Here is a 21,935-nt window from a genome sequence, read left to right on the forward strand (position 1 = left end):
TGAGTCAGTTCTCACAGAGAAGCCTTTCGCGCAGGACATAGAACGAAGAGCTCCTGTAGAAAGCTTCGTCTTCTACGGCTTAGCCGGGGAGATATACAGCCTACAGCCTGACTGGAGTTATACAGCCTTACAGCTCCTTTCGCTGAGTAACTTCAGCCGGCCATCACAGCACCCTGAACTCCTTCTTTTCCCCTGGAAGTCTACAAAGCTTTGTTGGGGCAAGGGTCTCTCACGGAAGCCAGATGCAGTTGGTACCGGGTGCAGGGGCTCCACGCCAACAGAGGCAAAGACAGACTGCCCAGATTAGAGGTTAAGGACTTCCCCATTAGTTACAGTTAAGAAGATAGTGCCTGTCCCCTGTGGACAAGATTGAGAGAGAGCCAATAGACTGTGAAGAAAGCTTTAGAGTCCCTCTTTGTTTTCACCAATAAAGAATTTTGCTGGACTTACTTTCAGCCTCTACAGAACTTTGTTTAAGGAAATCCAAGGGCCTTTCATCTGAGGCATCCCCGTTGGGCATCCCATTGGGCACACGGAATTTATGTCCTGTCTACAGTCTTATGCGCAGGCCCAGCATGTGACAGCACTACTGTCATATAAAAATGCCCACCGCACGACAAGGTGTGTGCCTTGGCTTCAAGCGTGGCCCCACGGAGAAGAAGCCCACAGAGGCTCCGAGGAACGCTACTCAAGGAACCTGGGAGCCCGGCAGACTCTCCTGCCTTCTCTGGAGGCTTTTACGCAGGGGCTGCGTGGCCATCTGTTGGGAAGTCTTTGGTTGTGTCCTCCTGCCTGGAAGACAGAGGTGGGACTGGATGGGCTTTGGGGGCCCTTTCCAGCTCTAGGGTGCCGTGATTCTATAGGATTCTATGAACCCCGTAGCAAGGCTTTATCTAGAGCAGGCTTGGGCCAACCCCGGCCCTCCAAGTGTTTTGGACTGCAACTCCCACCATTCCTAACGGCCTCAGGCCCTTTCCTTTTCCCCCTCAGCCGCTTAAGCAGAAGAGGTCCTGCTCAGGATCTCCATTCATGACTTAGATGAAGGGCCAGAAGGCAGGATCATCAAGTTTGCAGACGACACCAAATTGGGAGGGAGAGCCAAGACTCCAGAGGACAGGAGCAGGACTCAAAGGGATCTCCACAGATGAGAGAGATGATGGGCCAAAACTAACACAATGAAGTTCAACAGGGACGAATGCAAGAGACTCCACTTTGGCAGGAAAAACGAAATGCAAAGAGACAGAATGGGGGACGATGAGGCCTGGCTCGAGAGCAGGACGTGGGAAAAAGATCTTGGAGTCCTCGTGGGGAGGAAGGGGAACATGAGCCAGGAATGTGATGTGGCAGCAAAAAAAGCCAATGGGATTTTGGCCTGCATCAATGCGAGTAATAGTGTCCAGATCCAGGGAAGTCCTGCTCCCCATGCTCTATTCCACTTTGGTTAGACCACACCTGGAATCACATTGTGTCCAATTCCAGGCATCACAATTCAACCCTCAAAGCCAACCTTAAAAACTGTGGCATAGACACTGAGAACTGGGAAGCCCTGGCCCTTGAGCGCTCCAGCTGGAGGTCAGCTGTGACCAGCAATGCTGCAGAATTTGAAGAGGCACAAATGGAGGGCGAAAGAGAGAAACGTGCCAAGAGGAAGGCTCTTTTCTCTCCCTGCGTGATGTGGGCAAGCACCCTCCATCCCAGCCCGGGGAGAACGGGAGCACGGCTGTTTCTGAAGTGCGCACACACACGTTGAATTGTGTGTTAAGCGTGTTGGCAGTGGGCACTGGCATTTCCTTCCATGTCAAGGGTGGGTGGCACTGAAACGCTCTGAAATGCCAAGGCATCCTATTGCAAGAGACTGATGAGAGAGTGAGGCCTGCCTGGGCGCTGGGCAGTGGTCACTCTCTGCGGAAAGCAGGCCCAACCGGGCCAGAGAGGAAGCGCGGCAGCATTTGCACAGGATGTTTGCCCAAGATACGGGAGGAGGAGAGCGCACGCCTTGGCCCGCTCCTTGGCCACTGCATATTGCTGCTGCTGCCGAGGCTCCGGTTGCAAAAACGCAGAGCTGGATGCCACCCAGCCAGAGGTCAGCCTGCCTTTGCCCTCCAGCAAGACCCCCATTAACCCCTTGAGGGGAGGGGGTCTCTAGGGGGAAGGCCCACCACCCATCCCCACACCAGCCTCCCTCCCACAAGGATGTCCTGCCAACCCCAAAGGGCAATCATCCAGGGAGGGAGGGAGGAAAGAAGGAAGGAAAGCAAGAACAGAGAGGTGAAGGGGACAAGGGACCTGGCTTCATGGGATTAGTAGTATCAGCAATAGTATGAAGACTAGCTTGGCCAAATGAAGAGCCTTATCCTTAGAAATCAATTGAAGGTAGTCTTTGTGTTAGAAGAATTGAGCCATGAGGGAAAGACACACTCAGGAAGAGGCTCACACGAACAGCACAACGAAGAAGGCAGGCACCCCACGGATCCCTCAGGAAGCAGGCCACCCCCTTCTCTCGAGGTGCAAAGGAGTCCGTGTGACCCAGGGAACCCCCACCCACAAGCAGGCCGTAAAACTGCAGGGAGAGCAGTCTTCGAGGAAGGAATCGGGAAGGGCAATTTGATGTGTTTTTATTTTGATGCATTGAACCAAATAAAATCCTCAAACCGTCCCAGGAAATCCCAGATGGCCTATTGACACGCTGAATGGTTGTAACTGGGGAATTGTGGGGAATGGCCTTCCTGAACTGTTTTGATACAGCACGGATCACAGTGCCAGGCGCAGGACGGGAAGAGGAAGAGGAAGAGGCAGGTCAAGGAGGGAGGGGCACGAGAACCAGGATGCGAGAGGGGTGAAATGTCCTTGGGAATCCTATAAAGCCCAACCAAGCTGCGTCTCGTCTCGGGGTGGCCCTTCCTTTCCCGTGCTGCCCACAGGTCTCTATCTTGCAAAATAAAGCCTCTCCCCGCTCTCAGCCCCTCATTGAAAACCGGCCTCTCAAAGGTTCCCAAGGGGCTTGCCTTCTCAGAAAAGGGTCCTCGCGGCTCGGCCTCTTGAGAGGAGGAGATGCACACCCCACGGGCAGGCGGGTGGGCAAGGGGCCCCTGCACGCATCAGGTTCCCCCCAGGAAATGGAGGGGGCCCGGCCATGCCATGCCACGCCAGCCCCTTGGCTCTTCTTGCCAAAGCAGTCTGATGCCACGCTGAGCGCCTCTGCCACCCACGTTGAGTGGCTTAATGGAAGCCCTTCCCAGCAAACCTCTGGGATGCAATGTCCACTTCATGTCCTGGCTGGGGGTGCAGAGCGCCCTCTTTCTAAGTTGAAGCCCCCCCCAACCAGAAGGGCCACAGGGGAGCGGGCAAGGGGCCCAAGAGGAAAGTGCCCGCCTCCAAAGAGCCCCCCTCCAGAGGGAAGCTTTACCCATGCTTTACGGTGGAATATCTACAACAGGCCTGGGCCAACTGGTTTAGGACACCCACTCCCACCATCCCTCCTCGCAGCCTCGGGCCCCTTCCTTTTCCTTCTCTGCTTAAGCGGCTGGGGGGGGAGGGAGGGGCTGGAGGCTGTGGGGAGTTATGGTGGGAGTTGGAGTCCAAGACACCTGGAGGGAGGGCGGGAGGGCAGGAGGGAGGGCCCAAGCTGGCCCAGGCCTGATCCAGAGAGACACGAGACTGTGTCCAAAGCCCCCTCCTTCCCCCCCAGGGTGGAGGCAGGCAAGCCAGCACACTCTTCCAACACCAGCCCAGGAGAGAGGAAAGCCCCCACCCACCCACCCACCCACCCCAGATCTCCCACCAGAATCGCCTTGGCCTTTGTTGGATTCAGCATGATCTACTTTGGGTTCAAACTGCACCGGCTTCCCATTCTAAGCAAGGCAATCCCACTCACAGACACACGCAAAGCCAAAACAACTCCGTGCTAACTTCCTTGTTCCCAAATGCCAAGGTCTGGGTGACGCTGCCTCCCGCAGTTCAGGTTCACGGACCCCCTCCTTCCTTCCTGCCTTCCTGCCTTCTGGTCCAGTCCTTGTTTGTGAGAGGAGGAGGAGGAGGAGGAGGAGGAAGCCCTGCGCCAGGGAGAGAGGAGCAGCCAAAGGACCCCTCCCCTCCTTTCCCCCTTTCTGCATGGAGGCAGGCAGCACCTCCTGAAGCCCTGCTTGACCAAGGCTCTCTGGCCCAACACAGGGTCAGGGTCAGCGCTGCTGCTGCCAAGGGACGCTCCCAACAGGTGGGACAGGTGGCAGGGGCCAAGGGGCCCCCACTCACTCACTCGCTCGCTCGCTGGGCCCAATCTATATAAATAAGAATGTCATGTTAGTTCGTGCTACCATCAGAACTCAAAAACCACTGGGGGAATTGACACCTCATTTGGACACAAGACACCTAACAGTCCAATTGATGTCCTCCACTCAAAAAAATTGATTTTGTCATTTGGGAGTTGTAGTTGCTGGGATTTATAGTTCACCTACAATCAAAGAGCATTCTGAACTCCACCAATGATGAAATTCAACCAAACATGGCATACAGGACTTCCATGACCAACAGAACACACTGGAAGGGTTTGGTGGGCATTGACCTTAAGTCTGGGAGTTGTAGTTCGCAAGGCTAAAGCAAAAAACGAGCTCAGACTTGCCAGGGACATTAAAAACAATAAAAAGGGCTTCTATTCTTATGTCAGTAGAAAAAGGAAAAACAAGGAGGCGATAGGACCTCTTCGAGGAGAAGATGGGGCAATGCTGACAGGGGGTGATAGGGAAAAGGCAGAACTACTTAATGCCTTCTTTGCCTCGGTCTTCTCACAAAAAGAGAGTCTTCAACCTCAGCAAGATGGAGTGGATGAGGGTTTGGAGGACATCCAACCCCAAATTGGGAAAGAAGTCGTCCAGGAATACCTGGCCGCTCTTAATGAGTTCAAGTCCCCTTTCAGGGCCAGATCAACTACACCCCAGAGTATTGAAGGAACTAGCGGAAGTCATTTCGGAACCATTGGCAACCATCTTCGAGAGTTCTTGGAGAACGGGAGAAGTTCCAGCAGATTGGAGGAGGGCCAATGTGGTCCCAATCTTCAAGAAGGGAAAAAAGGATGACCCAAACAATGACCGATGTCCGGTCAGCCTCACGTCGATACCGGGCAAGATTCTGGAAAAGATGGTTAAGGAAGTGGTCTGCAAACACTTAGAAACAAAAGCAGTCATCGCTAAGAGTCAACATGGATTTATCAAAAACAAGTCATGCTAGACTAATCTGATCTCTTTCTTCGATAGAGTTACAAGCTGGACAGATGCGGGGAATGATGCCGTGAATGGAGCGTACCTGGATTTCAGGAAGGCCTTCTTGGACAAGGTCCCCCATGACCTTCTGGCAAGGAAACTAGTCCAATGTGGGCTAGGCAAAACTACAGTGAGGTGGTTCTGTAATTGGTTAAGTGGACGAACACAGAGGGTGCTCACTAATGCTTCCTCTTCATCTTGGAAAGAAGTGACAAGTGGAGTGCCGCAAGCAGGGTTCCGTCCTGGGCCCGGTCCTGTTCCAACATCTTTATTAATGACTTAGATGAAGGGCTAGAAGGCAGGATCATCAAGTTTGCAGACGACACCAAATTGGGAGGGATAGCCAATAGTCCAGAGGACAGGAGCAGGACTCAAAGGGATCTTGACAGATTAGAGAGATGATTGGCCAAAACTAACAAAATGAAGTTCAACAGTGACAAATGCAAGATACTCCACTTTGGCAGAAAAAATGAAATGCAAAGATACAGAATGGGGGACAATGCCTGGCTCGAGAGCAGTACGTGTGAAAAAGATCTTGGAGTTCTCGTGGACAACAAGTTAAACATGAGCCAACAATGTGACGTGGCGGCAAAAAAAGCCAATGGGATTTTGGCCTGCATCAAGAGGAGCATAGTGTCTAGATCTAAGGAAGTAATGCTACCCCTCTATTCTGCTTTGGTTAGACCACACCTGGAATATTGTGTCCAATTCTGGGCACCACAATTCAAGAGAGATATTGACTCTAAGCTGGAATGTCTCCAGAGGAGGGCGACTAAAATGATCAAGGGTCTGGAGAACAAGCCCTATGAGGAGCGGCTTAGGGAACTGGGCATGTTTAGCCTGAAGAAGAGAAGGCTGAGAGGAGATATGATAGCCATGTATAAATATGTGAGAGGAAGCCACAGGGAGGAGGGAGCAAGCTTGTTCTCTGCTTCCTTGGAGACTAGGACGCGGAACAATGGCTTCAAACTACAAGAGAGGAGATTCCATCTGAACATTAGGAAGAACTTCCTGACTGTGAGAGCCGTTCAGCAGTGGAACTCTCTGCCCCGGAATGTGGTGGAGGCTCCTTCTTTGGAAGCTTTTAAACAGAGGCTGGATGGCCATTTGTCAGGGGTGATTTGAATGCAATATTCCTGCTTCTTGGCAGAATGGGGTTGGACTGGATGATGGCCCAGGAGGTCTCTTCCAACTCTAGGATTCTATGATTCTATGATTCTATGATACATCCAGAGAGCACTGTGGACTCAAACAATGACGGATCTGGACTAAACTTGGCACGAATATTCCATATGCCCAAATATGAACACAGATGGAGTTTAAGGGAAATAGACCTTGACATTTGGGAGTTGTAGTTGCTGGGATTTATAGTTCACCTACAATCAAAGAGCATTCTGAACTCCACCAAGGATGGACTTCAACCAAACATGGCATACAGGACTTCCATGACCAACAGAAAACACTGGAAGGGTTTGGTGGGCATTGACCTTGAGTTTGGGAGTTGTAGTTCACCTACATCCAGAGAGCGCCATGGACTCAAACAAGGATGGATCTGGACCAAACTTGGCACGAATATTCCATATGGCCAAATATGAACACAGATGGAGTTTAAGGGAAATAGACCTTGACATTTGGGAGTTGCAGTTGCTGGGATTTATAATTCACCTACAATCAAAGAGCACTCTGAACTCCACCAATGATGGACTTCAACGAAACATGGCATACAGGACTTCCATGATCAACAGAACACACTGGTAGGGTTTGGTGGGCATTGACCTTGAGTTTGGGAGTTGTAGTTCACCTCCATCCAGAGAGAACTGTGGACTCAAACTGCGCTTGTATACCGCCGTTTCTCAGCCTAAATTGGATCTGGACCAAACTCTACACAAATACTCAATATGCCCAAATGTGAACACAGATGGAGTTTGGAGTAAATAGACCTTGACATTTGGGATTTCTAGTTAGTGGGATTTATAGTTCACTGCAATTAAAGAGCATTCTGAAACCCACAAATGACAGAAATGGGGCAAACTTCCCACACAGAACCCCCATGACCAACAGAAAATATTAAGGCCATCCAGTCCAACTCTCTTCAACGTGGCAAGAAAATGTAATCAGAGCCCTCCTGACAGAGAGCCATCCAGTCATAAATATAGATAGAGAGATATGATTCACACACACACACACACAGATATAGTATCATAGATTTGAAAGAGACCCTTCAAGAAGGACAATGATATGTTGCAAGTTCCAGAGTAGGCAAACCAGACACTCTCCACATCGACACTGACTAAGAAACAACAAGAAGTACTGTTGACCCTCAAGCATAAAGACATGACATAGATTAGAAACCAACACTTTCTCATGACTTTATTTTCCAGATCACCAGACTGGGCCACAGCAACGCCTGGCAGGGGACAGCTAGTACATCAATACCAGGAAGTGAAGTCTAGGGCCACCTCATCCCTGATGCCGGGCGGTGGCACAGAAGGGCAGGAGCCAGCCACACAGAAGCTCCGCCTGTCCCCTCGCTCTGTGTGTGTGTGTGTGCTCAGGCAGCAAAGCGCAAAGGGCAAGAAGGGAGGCTTTGTTTGCCAGGACCTGCCGAGCCTGAGCCACAGCCCTGACTCCCGCCACATCCAGGAACTTCTCTCTCGGCAAACAGGCCTGACTCACACATCCCCCTGTTTGCAGAAGGATTTAGGCGCCCGGGTTGAACGGCCAGGATAGACGCAGGCCCAGGCCGCCCGCCCTCAGGTGTCGCTCACACAGGGTGCCTCTCGCAGCAACACGTCTCTCTGCAACACGTGTGCTTGGGGAGCGCGCACCGCAACGGCAGCCGTGCCCCGGGCCAGCCCTGCGTCCATCACTCCTGGGAAGCAGCCCGGCCACAGAAGGCCGCCCTCTGTTTTGGACACAGATCCCTCTTTCGGATCTCCTTGATTCCGATCTGTCACCGAGCACAGGCTGCTAGGCAAAGGTCCGTGGCTTAGAGCAGGGGTCCACAAACTTTTTAAACAGAGGGCCAGGTCACAATCCCTCAGACTGTTGGCGGGCCAGATTATAATTCGAAAAAATCATGCACACTTCAAATATCTTATTTGTAGTGCAATTTTTTTAAAACAATACAATTTTAACAAATATAAACGTATTAGTATTTCAATGGAAAGTGTGGCCCTGCTTTTGGCTGATGAGATGGGATTGTTGTTGTTGTTATTGTGTGCTTTCAAGTAGTTTCATACTTAGCTTGACCCAGAGCGAGGGCCGGGTAAATGACCTTGGAGGGCCGCATCCGGCCCCCGGGCCTTAGTTTGAGGACCCCTGGCTTAGAGGAAGCAAAAATCAATTAGAGGTCTGCAAAACAAAACCAGAAGCGCAGAACTAGGAGACGTTTCCAGACTCAGCAAAACCGCAACTGGGTTCACTGGGCCAGCTGCAGAGGCCCCTCCAACAGAGCAAAAGTTTCCACTCCCAGGACACCTCCGTCCATTTCACGGCTGGGTCGCAGTTCCACAAATCAATAGATTATCTAACGAGAGATGATGAGCAGCAGCCAAAGGGAGAGACAGGGCCCTCCTGGCCCCCCTCTCTCTCTCTCTCTGTCAATGGGGAAGCAGGGCTACAGAGAGGCCGAATTGCCTCCTCCCGGGAAAGGCACCCCAGGAAAGGTCTTCCGCACCTCAAAGGCGTGGCCGTGGGAGCAGCCTCAGGAGACCCCCTTCCCGGGACTGAGAGCAGCCAGCTCCTCACAGGGACCCCCAGGATGGTCCAAACAAGTGTCAACAGAAGAACCAGGAAAGCCCACAAGCCGGCTCTTGACCTGGCAAGGACAACCACTGTGCCCAACAACGTGCACAGACCGCAGCCTGTTAGACCCGTCGCAAACTAGGTTCCTGCGGGAGAAAACCTTGCTAGCACGTCCCTGACGTCATGAGACTCCGCCTCTAGCCCCGCCCCTTTCTCCGCCCCTTTCTCCGTGCGAGAGTGGTTTTTCCTTTGCTAGGGCAGCATTGCAAGCGTACTCTCTCAGTTGGCAGAATTCAACTGAGAGAAAATGCGGGCAATGCTGCCCTAGCAAAGGAAAAACCACGCTGGCAAAGAGAAAGGGGCGGAGAAAGGGGCGCAGGCTCATGACGTCAGGGACGTGCTAGCAAGGTTTGCTCCCGCAGGAACAGAGTTTGCGGCGGCTCTTACAAAGACCGCCTGTCATTGCAAGTTTTGACAATGGGCAGCGTTCACACGGGGAGCGGTTTGAAGACTGACCGCTTGAAAGGCTCCGCTCGGCTGCACTGCACCTCGGATCTGAGGTGAAAGGCAGGAAACAAGAAGCACAACTGAAGATGGGGCTAATACGTAATAAGAAATTCAATGTGCAAATTTGATAAATGTGAATTTGAAATGATGTGTGGGAATGAATGGAAGAATGGAAGGATGTATGGATGGAGCTAATAATTTTGGAAACACCAGTATCATATTAAGGCCTGCAATGACTAACTCCCTGCTTGCTGCTTTGTGATTAAAACCTGTTAGTGAGATCTGAAGAATAAACTGTGATAAGAACTGGGACAGTGATAAAGAAAATGTTTGCAAACTTCCTTATGTTAAGAAGGAAGTCAAGATAAGATCAACACCAATCAAGAAGATCAACATCTGGCCAGGAAACTGGGATGGATCCAGGATGGAAGACATCTATCGTTAATTTACCACTTTGGGACAACATCAGAAGAATCTTCCTATAAAAGACTCGGGCTAATAATGCTCAAAGTGTGGCAGACCTGAGGAGTCTGTTCCACCCGCCCTGCTCTGCTCCATGGGAAGGAGAGAGGTGGTGTATTCGGAGAGTGGCAGATCTGCACAGGAGCAGCCTGGTCACTTTGGGACTCCTTTCTCAAGGGAAGAGCGAAGAAGGAGGGCGCTTTTGGAGTCTTAGATTTTGTGCAGGGAGTCAGGTTCTGCTGTGTGGAAAACATCTGGTCGTTGGCATTGTTCTTAGGGAAAGAAGTTTTGGCATCTCGGCGTTTTGAAGTTTTGGCGTTATGGGAGTTTTGGAACTCTGCGTGGGCAGGCTGCAGGAAAGCAGGGTCTGGCCTGAGAGGAGCTTCTCCAAGGAGGGAGAAGAGGATAGGGTCATATATGGATGCATGTGGATGAATGCGTGTACATGTGTGTGAATGTTGAGTGAAAATGTAATTCCCCCTTGTTTGTTTGTCGACCAATGTAATTGTGAATCCAATGTAGTTGCATAGAATCTGTTTGTCTGTCTGTCCAATGTCATTCTTTGTCTGAATGTTTTTCTGTCATCTGATCTACCTTCTCACACTGGAAATTGCAATAAAAAGAACCTATGCTGCAAAGTCATTGAAAAGTCATTCATGACAGCTGTCAGTTTTCCAGAAGCATTCTCTCCTGACATTTCACGCACATCTATAGCAGGCATCCTCAAAGGAGCCCCCGATGGCGCAGTGGGTTAAACCCCTGTGCCGGCAGGACTGAAGACCGACAGGTCGCAGGTTCGAATCCGGGGAGAGGCAGGTGAGCTCCCTCTACCAGCTCCATCTCCTCATGCGGGGACATGAGAGAAGCCTCCCAAAAGGATGATTAAAACATCAAAATCATCCGGGCGTCCCCTGGGCAACGTCCTTGCAGACGGCCAATTCTCTCACAACAGGACACTCCTGACACGACAAAAAAAAATCCTCAAAGGTTGTGAGGTCTGTTGGAAACTAGGCAAGTGAGGTTTATATATCTGTGAAACTAGCCAGGCTTGAAGCTGCAAGGCCATTAAATATAAATGTATAAATATGTGAGAGGAAGCCACAGGGAGGAGGGAGGGAGCTTCCTTTCTGCTTCCTTGGAGACTAGGGCGCAATGGAACAATGGCTTCAAACTACAAGAGAGGAGATTCCATCCGAACATGAGGAAGAACTTCCTGACTGTGAGAGCTGTTCAGCAGTGGAACTCTCTGCCCCGGAGGGAGTGTGGTGGAGGCTCCTTCTTTGGAAGCTTTGAAACAGAGGCTGGATGGCCATCTGTCAGGGGTGATTTGAATGCAATATTCCTGCTTCTTGGCAGAATGGGGTTGGACTGGAGGATGGCCCAGGAGGTCTCTTCCAACTCTTGGATTCTATGAAATGCTAATCAAGGTGGCCATTGCAACCTTCACACTTGCCTCAAGCAGACAGGAGCCCTTTCTCCCTCCCTGGACATCATCCCACAGGTATCTAAACCCCACTTGCCTAGTTTCTAACAGACCTCACAACCTCTGAGGATGCCTGCCACAGATGTGGGCAAAACGTCAGGAGAGAAAGCTCTGGAACAACAAGGCCAGGCAGCCCAGAAAACTCACAGCAACCCAGTGATCCCGGCCATGAAAGCCTTCGGCAACACGAGTGGAGACGATAAGTGTGTTGAGAAACAGCTGCAGACGAGCAACCCACAGATCCCTCAAAATAACATCTGGTTAGCGAGAGGAAACCAGCGGAAGAGCCTGGCTTTGGTGGTTCATGATCACAACCGCCGAGAGAAACCACAGCGCTGGCGGCACCTGCTCTTCAATACGGAAACGTGGTCAGAGGCTGAAGGGAGCGCAGCCGCACTCGACAGAACAAGTGAAGCGGGCAGAGCGGCGGGAGGAACAAATCCTGCGAGAAGGACACCCACGGGCAGTGCTGTCTGGTGGCCACTGGACCAGCTAGCTGCCATGGCCCACAATCCATGTGATCTTTGCACACATGAGACAAAACATGAACACGCCTAAGGATCTCCTTTGAAAGAGGGGAAATGTAATAAGGGTGACAAGGAAAGTCAATGACAAAAGGGCAACGTGTAGGCCAGGCATGGGCAACTTCTGGCCCTCCCTCCCTCGGGGTGTTTTGGACTCCAACTCCCACCATTCCTCACTGCCTCAGGCCCCTTCCTTTTCCCCCTCAGCCGCTTAAGCGGCTGAGGGGGAAAAGGAAAGGGCCTGAGGCTGTGAGGAATGGTTTTCTTCTTCCTTCCTCCCATCCGGGACATCATTCCACAGGGAGGGAGATAGACAGATAGAGAGATCCCTGTGGAATGATGTCCCAGGCTTCAAACTACAAGAGAGGAGACTCCATCTGAACATGAGGAAGAACTTCCTGACTGTGAGAGCCGTTCAGCAGTGGAACTCTCTGCCCCGGAGGGAGTGTGGTGGAGGCTCCTTCTTTGGAAGCTTTTAAACGGGGGCTGGGTGGCCATCTGTCAGGGGTGCTTTGAATGCAATATTCCTGCTTCTTGGCAGAACGGGGTTGGAATGGATGATGGCCGAGGCGGTCTCTTCCCACTCTAGGATTCTAGGATTCTATGAAGGAAGGAAGGAAGGAAGGAAGGAAGGAAGGAAGGAAGGAAGGAAGGAAGGAAGGAAGGCCCTGCTCTCGGTCCCGCCAGCCTCACAAGCGCGGCTGGTGGGGACGAGGGACAGGGCCTTCTCGGTAGTGGCCCCGCGACTCTGGAACTCTCTCCCGCCAGAGGCTAGAGCCGCCCCAACAATCCTGTCATTCAGGAAACAGGTGAAATCGTGGTTATGGAGACAGGCTTTCGAAGAATGAGACAATGATCTGGATGGAAGACGGTGTATATTCGATTTTAGTATGACGACTGACCACTGTAGTTTTAAATATATGTGCTTTTTTAATGTTTTATTGTAATGTGTATTTTGATATTTTACCAATTGTACGTGTTTTTATGGTTGGAAACCGGGCTGAGTCCCTCTTATGAGGTGAAAAGCTCAGTATATAAAACTTTGAAATAAAAAAAATTGTGTGTTGAAGGCCAGTATTAGTCCTTGTTTGTGTTTCACTGTTTATTTTATTTTCACTTGAGGTGTTTTGTGTCAAATGGCACATGTCGAGGTCTCATTTGATTTACCTTCCTGTTTATTTTTTGTTGACTTTGCCCAAACGCCATTGCATACTTTATATGGTTTGTTTGCCGTGTTGCTGCCTCACAAGCTGCCCCACCCCACCCTCTGAATCCGTCTGGAGAGATGGGGTAGGATGTAAACAAAGGTTGTTATGATGATGATGATGATGATTATTATTATTATTATTATTATTATTATTATTTTATTATTAACTTTATTTGTACCCTGCTAGCATCTCCCAAAGGACTCGATGCGGCTTACAAAGGCCAAGGCCTCAATACAAACATAACGTAACAAATACACAACTTAAAGCAAATCATTATTATTATTGCTATTATTATGATTGAAGCCTGGCTCTTTCTCCTGTTCAGTGGAAGGGAATGAATAAAGCAGGGTGGTGGCTGTGGGGCCCCCCATGGAACTGGGTGAGTTTGTGCAGGAAGGGCTGTTCAGCAGGGGAACTCTCTGCCTCGGAGTGCAGTGGGGCAAAGACCTCCTTCCCTGGAGGCTGTGGAGCAGGGGTTCTGGGTGGCCATCTGTCGGGAGGGCTTTGCGCATGCTTCTCCTCCTGCAGGGCGCAATAAAGGTGACGGAGCTGGGGGTCCCGGGGGCCTCACCCCACACTCGGACGGGCACATCTGTGTATATCTCCTTGCCTGGATGCTGGGCACCTCCCACCGCCCGTTCTGTGCTGCCCACCATCTCTGCTTCCAATGCATGTCAGTCTAACCTTAAGAGTTTATCACGTGCTAAAGGTGTGTGGCGTGTGAGGCTGTGTTTAGGAAGAGCTTGCAGACTTGGCTATTCCGGTGTGCCTTTCCAGAAGAGGAAACCCCAGCAGCACGCCCCAAAAGCACTTTACTAGAGACTTAAGATTGTCCGCACGTTGCACTGACCCAAAAACCCTTCTACTTCAACTGTCATACTCAGCACTTTCAATCTGTACCCATCTACACTGGGCCCGGCCTTAGTTTTAGTGTGCTACGGTGTATTGTTTTTTACTGTTTACTGTTTTTGCTTAATGTTTTGATTTGCTTTATGGTCTATGTGTATTGTTGTATTGTTGTTTTATTGAGGCCTTGGCCTGTGTAAACTGCATCGAGTCCTTCGGGAGATGCTAGCGGGGTACAAATAAAGTTAATAATAATAGTAATAATAATAATATATTTAAGTTGACCTGTCTGAACGTCTCTCCCTCTAAGATCCTCCTCGCAGGTAAGGATATTTTTGGGAGGCCCTGCCCTCGGTCCCACCTTCCTTGCAGGTGTGCCTGGTGGGATTGGCGAGGGGGGGCCGGGCCTTCCTCCTTCCTGGCCTTCAGAAGATAAGTGCAAACCTGTCTGTGGGGTGGGGTGGGTGGGGTAGGCACAAACTCTGGCATAGACAGTGAGAACTGGGAAGCCCTGGCCCTTGAGCGCTCCAGCTGGAGGTCAGCTGTGACCAGCAGTGCTGCAGAATTCGAGGAGGCAGGAGTGGAGGGTGGAAGAGAGAAACGTGCCAGGAGGAAGGAGCGTCAAGCCAACCCCGGCCGAGACCGCCTTCCACCTGGAAACCAATGCCCTCCTCACTGCGGGAGAAGATGCAGAGCAAGAATAGGGCTCCACAGCCACATATGGACCCACAAGAATATTGGAAGACAATCATCCTCGGAAAGCGAGGGATCGCCTAAGTAAGTAAGGGGTGGGGTGGGGTGGGGTGGGGTGGGGGGCTTTTGCAGGACCAGGCAGCGCAAGGACAGGCTTGGAATGCCTCTGGAGTTGAATTATGGATGGTATGGTTTATACTGGATGCAATGTTTGTAAACGTTTTAAAGGCTTAATACGCTGACGGTCTTAGTCAGGAGACGCTGAGGATCTTGTTTTTGCAGATATATATTTGGCTTTTTGTATTACATTTCAAATGCTGAATTGTTTTTATAATTGTTTTAACTGTATCTTGATATTTGTTATGGCATCGAATTGCTGCTGACGGTGAAGCGCCCTGAGTCGCCCCTGGATGAGAAGGATGGCGGCATGCAAATGAGGTAAACAAACAAATAAAGGATAAATATTAGTTCTAATGTACTTTTAATATGATTGGAACTGTACTTGTTTTAAGGCATTGAAGCCCGCTTTAGGGTGCAGAATGGAGAGATAAAAGCAGGGTAAATAATTAATAGTTTTAATTGGGGGGGGGGGGTCTTGAGATTGCTTCACCCATTGTTTTGAGGTGTTATTTGATTAGGTTCTTGTGGGTTTTTCCGGGCTATATGGCCATGGTCTAGAGGCATTCTCTCATGACGTTTCACCTGCATCTCTGGCAAGCACCTTCAGAGGTAGTGAGGTCTGTTGGAACTAGGAAAATGGGTTTATATATATCTGTGGAATGACTGGGGTGGGGCAAAGGACTCTTGTCTGCTGGAGCGAAGTGTGAATGGACTGTTGTCGTTTTTTTCGGGCTGTATGGCCATGGTCTAGAGGCATTCTCTCCTGACATTTCGCCTGCATCTCTGGCAAGCATCCTCAGAGGTCTGTTGGAACTAGGAAAATGGGTTTATATATCTGTGGAATGAGTGGGGTGGGGCAAAGGACTCTTGTATGCTGGAGCTAGGGGGGTGAATGCTTCAACTAGCCTGAAGAAGAGAAGGCTGAGAGGAGACATGATGAAGGCCATGTATAAATATGTGAGAGGAAGCCACAGGGAGGAGGAGGGAGCAAGCTTGTTTTCTGCTTCCCTGGAGACTAGGGTCTGGAGAACAAGCCCTATGAGGAGCGGCTTAGGGAACTGGGCATATTTAGCCTGAAGAAGAGAAGGCTGAGAGGAGATATGATAGCCATGTATAAATATGTGAGAGGAAGCCACAGGGAGGAGGAGGGAGCAATCTTCCTTTCTGCTTCCCTGGAGACTAGGACGCAATGGAGCAATGGCTTCAAACTACAAGAGAGGAGATTCCACCTGAACATGAGGAAGAACTTCCTGACTGTGAGAGCCGTTCAGCAGTGGAACTCTCTGCCCCGGAGGGAGTGTGGTGGGGGCTCCTTCTTTGGAGGCTTTGAAACAGAGGCTGGATGGCCATCTGTCAGGGGTGATTTGAATGCAATATTCCTGCTTCTTGGCAGAATGGGGTTGGACTGGATGGCCCATGAGGTCTCTTCCAACTCTTGGATTCTAGGATTCTATGACCACCTTGATTAGCATTTGAATGCCTGGCTGAGCCTGGGGGAATCTTTTGTTGAGAGGTGTTAAGATGTTATTTGATTGTCTTCAGCAGGGGGTGAGGGTGTTGTTGGCTCCTCTGGGACTTTGGCTGGAGACTGCCCTGAGCCCCTGGATGGAGGGCCCCACCTCCCTCCCGGGGAAGGGGACCCCCACCCCAGTAAGACCCCCTCCCAAGGCGAGACTCACCGCGGACGCAGAGGAGGGACATGGCGGGGGGGGGGGCGGGCGAGGGGGGGTGTCTCTTCTTCTCCTTCAGCGGGGCCCTTCTTCTTCCGCCTGCCCGGCCCGGCCTCCCTCCGGCGCCGCTCCCCCTGCTGCTGCTGCTGCTGCCGGGCTCCCCGGCCTGGTCCCGCGCGGCCTCCTCCTCCTCCTCTTCCTCCTCCGGTTCCCGCTCCGCCGCCTCCCGCGCGCCCCGGCCCCGCTCCTCATGCCCCGCCCGGAGGAGGAGAGGAAGGGACACCGCAGGCCGGGCAGGTGGACCGGGCGCGCACCCACCACACGAAGGAAGGCAGGAAGCAACGGGCAGCGAGAGGCGCGGAGAGAGCGGCCAGGGGACACAGAAAGGGGGGGAGGGGAGGGAGGGGCCAATGGCGGAAGGGCGGGCGGGCAGCCAATGGCAGGTCCTCGGGGGCGGGGCCAGGGGCGGATCCCCTGTGCAGGCCCCGCCCCTCCCCCTTGCCGGCCACCTGTTCCAGCCACCTGGTGTGTACATGCAGGCCGGCCGCCTTTGTTGTGATGGCACTGGCTGCAAGGAAAGCCGCCTGGAGAGTGAATGGAGGGAGCAAACAGGCCGCCTGCCTGCCTTTCCTTCCTTCCTTCCTTCCTCCCTTGCTTTCTGGATCTGAGAACCTGGGTTTTGTGGGACACTCTTGATTTCCCACAAACACAAATGTTTTCTTATGGAGATATGGGTCTGAGCGCCAGTTGTTCCCCTGAGAAGAGAAGGCGGAGGACCAGGACTCAATACCTGAGAGGAGAAGGTCATGTGGAGCAGGAGGAGGAGGAGGAGGAAGGGAGGCTTGTTCAAGGAGCTCCATTGGCTGCCATTCACTTTCCGGTCCCAATTCAAGGTGCAGGTGCTCACCTACAAAGCCCTGAACGGGTTGGGACCCGCATACCTGCATGACTGCATTTCTGTATATGAACCCACACAATCCCTTCGTTCATCTGGAGAGGCCCTGCTCACAATCCCTCCTGTGTTGCCTTCTCTGTGGTGGCCCCCCAACTCCTCCACATGTCCTTCTCCTCTCAGGTATTGAGGCTTGCCCCCCCCCCTTCCCTCTGCCATCTCAGGGGAACTACTGGAACTCTCTCCCCAAGGACATCAGACAAGCCCCAACGTTGGCAGTCTTTAGGAGGAGCTTGAAGACCTGGCTGTTCTGGTGTGCCTTCCCAGAATAGGAAACTCCTGGCATCATGTCCCAAATGCACTTTACTAGAGATTTAAGATTGTCTGCACGCTGCACCTATCTCCAAAAACCTACCTATTTCACCTGTCATGTCCAGCATTTTAAAATTTTTAATCATTACATTTGGCCCGGCCTTAGTTTTTAAATGCGTTGTGGTGTTATTCTCTAATGTTTACTGCGATTGTTTTAATGTTTATTGCTTGTTTTATGAGTTTTTTTTTGTATTTGTTATGCTGTTGTTTTATTGATGTGTTGGGCCTCGGCCTCTTGTAAGCCGCACCAAGTCCTGGGAAGTCCACCTTGGTGAGCTTGGTGTCCCTCCCTCTCCCTCCCCTGCCAGCAAGGGATAAAAGGTATGGACACCTCCTCCATACGTTGGATAACAAAACGTGGGATCCTCGAGTTGGAAGAGACCTGGTGGGCCATCATCCAGTCCAACCCTATTCTGCCAAGAAGCAGGAATATTGCATTCAAGGCACCCCCGACAGATGGCCATCCAGCCGCTGCTTCAAAGTCTCCAAAGAAGGAAGGAGCCTCCACCATTCAGCAGTTCCCTCTCACAGTCAGGAAGTTCTTCCTCATGTTCAGGTGGAATCTCCTTTCTTTCCTGTAGTTTGAAGCCTTGGGGGGGGGGGGGGGGGGGGACATGACATATCTCAAGTAAAAACATTTCATTGACATTTTGAAAAATATATGGTTTATTCCTTATTTCCTATATAGAGACATTTGTGTGACACGCCTACACACTGCAACCAACACAAGCATGTGTTGTGATGCACAGCTTGGAAAGCTCTGGTCTAGATGGAGGGCCGTCCCAGTCCCACCTCCCCCCCCCCCCCCCCCAGTCTCTCTCTCTTCTTCTTTGGCCAGACAGGCCTCACCTGGAACAATGGCCCTGAGTCCAGTTCTGGGAACCACAAGCCAAGGAGATGGGCTCCATGCTGGAAGGGCCCAAACCAGGGCAACTAAAGGGTCCAAAGTCTGGGGCAAGCTTGGGCCCTCCCTCCCTCCCTCTGGGTGTTTTGGACTCCAACTCCCACAATTCCAAACATGCAGTAGGCTGCTAGGAATGGTGGGAGTTGAAGTCCAAAACACCTGGAGGGCCCGCATTTGCCCATGGAAACACTTGGCACGTAATAGGCAAAGCAGCAGCAGCAGCGATGGTTCAGTGGATCAGAAGCTCCCAATCTCCTTAACTTATTGGAATAAACACGTTTTATATTTTTAGATTTCTACAGATTCTCACTGCGGAATGTGTGACTCGCCAGGCCTGGGCGGCGACCTCCTCCTCTCGCCAAGGTTGCTCTGTTTCTTTTGATCTATTTATTTTAACGGTTTTTAAATTGTGTGTTTGTTTGGCTACCTTTGCTGTTTTGTTTATCTTGATACAACTATTTCACTTATTTTGATATTTCACGTGGCATTGAATGTTTGCCCTTTTGTTTCTGGGAGCTGCCCTGAGTCCCCTTGGAGAGAGAAGGTGGGCTAGAAATAAAGTTTATTACTTCTAACGGTGGTCCATACTCTGCTTACATTGAGAACAGACTACTGCAACACACTCTTTGTGGGGCTGCCTTTGAAGACTGTTCGGAAGCTCCAAGTGGTCCAGTGAGCGGCAGCCGGCTGCTGACCAGATCGGTGCTCAGGGCGCACACGGCCCCCCGTTGTGGCAGCTCCACTGGCTGACCGCCTACTTCCAAGCCCAGTCCCAATGGCCGGCTTTGCCCATCAAGCCCTCAAGGGTCCTGGCCCAGCTTCCCTGTCCGAACAGGTCTCTCCCCCCCCCCCCCCCCATGGACCATCTTGGAGATTAAGATCTTCTGGGTGAAGTCAAGCATGCCCCCCTCCCCCATAAGGGATAGTAACTTATAGTTCTGTAAAGGGCAAGGGCACCATACTGCACAATAGGGGTTAAGTCTTGGTCAATTTGCCAAGACACTAACAACAATAAGGACCCCATGAGGCTTTCGGGGAGCAGATTGGTCCCTGGGCTCCAGCCCTTGGAAAGAGTGACAGTTTTCCAAGGGCCAAGTCTCAACCTCAACGCTGCAGGACTCCCTTGGCTGGCTCAGTGGAATCTTTTGGATCTTTCCTCGTGGATTTCATGCTTTTAATCATTCCCCATGGACCCTTTTGCTTCACTTTCAAAAACAAGCTGGGTTAGAAATAAAGTTTATTACTTCTAACGGAGGTCCATACTCTGCTTACATTGAGAACAGACTACTGCAACACACTCTTTGTGGGGCTGCCTTTGAAGACTGTTCGGAAGCTCCAAGTGGTCCAGTGAGCGGCAGCCTGGCTGCTGACCAGATCGGTGCTCAGATCGGTGCCTACATGCGTGACCGCCCCCGTTGTGGCAGCTCCACTGGCTGGCCGCCTGCTTCCAAGCCCAGTCCCAATGGCTGGCTTTGCCCGTCCAGCCATGAAGGGTCCTGGCCCTGCTTCAATGTCCGAACAGGCCTCCCCCATGGACCTCCTTGTGATACTGAGCTAGAATTTAGAGGCTCCCGCCCAGGAGAGAAGACCCCTTGGACCCACCAACGAGAGTCTGGTACTCTGGTGAGTGAAGAGAAAAGAGCCAAGAATTTCCCCCGAATTTTCCCAAATAAATCTCACCAAAGTTGAAGAAAAGCCACCATATTGTATTTATTTTGTCCAGCGGGAACGGATGTCAAACCGCGATAGTTCATCAGGAGAGACATGCAAGCAGTACATTTTAGGACATTTTTGTAGAAAAACAGAGATGTCAAAGTTCAAATTTCCCGCCCCCCGCCCCTCAGCCGGCTTCTCTCTGATTGGCTGTTGTCATCAGCTGGAGGGGAGGTGCAGCTGGTTAAGCCACGCCTCAGCCAATCAGAAAGCCAGCGCCGCTTCGAGCTTTCAGCCAATGGGAGCGGAGGAGGTGGTGTTGCAGGATATGGATTTGTATATTAAGTTTTGACAGGGATCATCTCCTGTACGGGTGTGTGTTGAGGAAGAACACCTGGACACTGAAGCAATTAAGTGTGAGCCACTCCCTGATGAGTGTAGATCAGGTGAAGTCTTCCTTGATGTATTCAGTGAGTGAGTGAGAGGGTGTGAGAGAGAGAGGTCTCATCAGATGACCAGAGACCAGATGGGACTACACGACAGGAATGGCTATTTACCAAGAAAGAAGCAGATAATGCATGTATTTAATGCACTGACTTTGTAAGTTATTTTTTCTGCAATGGACAATGTATATTTCCAAGGCTGGTGTGTGTGTGTGTGTGTGTTTTTGTAAAGCTACATATTTGACTACTCAAGAGTAAAAGTTATTTTTTCCTTCTACTCTGTGTGATTCAACTTAAGGGCTGGAGCTGGGAAGACTGCTGGGTATCTTCCATATAGACTAATAAACCGCAACAGGTGGACCTTTGTAGGTGCAGGTGCTTACCTACAAAGCCCTGAACGGTTTGGGACCCGCCTACCTGCGTGACCGCATTTCTGTGTACGAACCCGCACGATCTCTTTGATCATCGGAAGAGGCACTGCTCGCGCTCCCACCTCCATCACAGACAAGATTGGTGGGGACGAGGGAGAGGGCCTTCTCGGTAGTGGCCCCTCGACTCTGGAACTCACTCCCCAAGGACACCAGGCATGCCCCAACTCTGGCAGTCTTTGGGAGGAGCCTGAAAACGTGGTTGTTCCAGTGTGCCTTCCCAGCAATAGGTCCCTACATGCACTTTATGAGTGATCTAGGATTGTCTGCACACCCTACCCCTCTCCAAAAACTCTATGCTAGTCATATTTCACCTGGACATGCTCAGCATTATTTTAAAATTTTAATTATTACATTTGGCCCAGCCATAGGTTTTAAATATCATTGTGCTATTGTTGATGTTTACTGCTTTTTTCTGCTTATGAGTTTTATTTTATTGTTTTGTATTGTTGTTATTGTTTTACTGCTGTTATTGTGGGCTTGGCCTCATGTAAGCCGCACCGAGTCCCTTGGGAGATGGTAGCAGGGTACAAATAAAGTATTATTATTATTATTATTAGTTGCTTTGTGTTGCTACTGAGGAGACACTAGAAATCCCATATAGTCAAAATATCATCCTTCCTAAAGTTGTGAAATCAACTTCAAAAAGCCAAAAAGGCCTCTCTCTGCTCATTTTTGTTGCTACTGAGGAGATACTAGAGATCCCATACTTGTCAGGGTTGGTCCAA

General features: G+C 51.0%; 1 protein-coding gene across 1 annotated transcript in view; it reads right to left on the reverse strand.

The window, feature by feature from the left end:
• Positions 1-16,883, reverse strand: part of LOC132768096 (uncharacterized) — a 253,159-nt gene extending 236,276 nt beyond the window's left edge. Inside the window, exon 1 of the mRNA XM_067464869.1 lies at positions 16,525-16,883. Within this exon, the coding sequence (XP_067320970.1) occupies positions 16,525-16,546 (22 nt within the window). The 5' untranslated portion in view covers positions 16,547-16,883. The remainder of the gene's footprint in view (positions 1-16,524) is intronic.
• Between the last annotated feature and the right edge of the window lie 5,052 nt (positions 16,884-21,935).

This window comes from Anolis sagrei, chromosome 2 (assembly GCF_037176765.1).
Source record: "Anolis sagrei isolate rAnoSag1 chromosome 2, rAnoSag1.mat, whole genome shotgun sequence".
NCBI classification, from domain to species: domain Eukaryota; kingdom Metazoa; phylum Chordata; class Lepidosauria; order Squamata; family Dactyloidae; genus Anolis; species Anolis sagrei.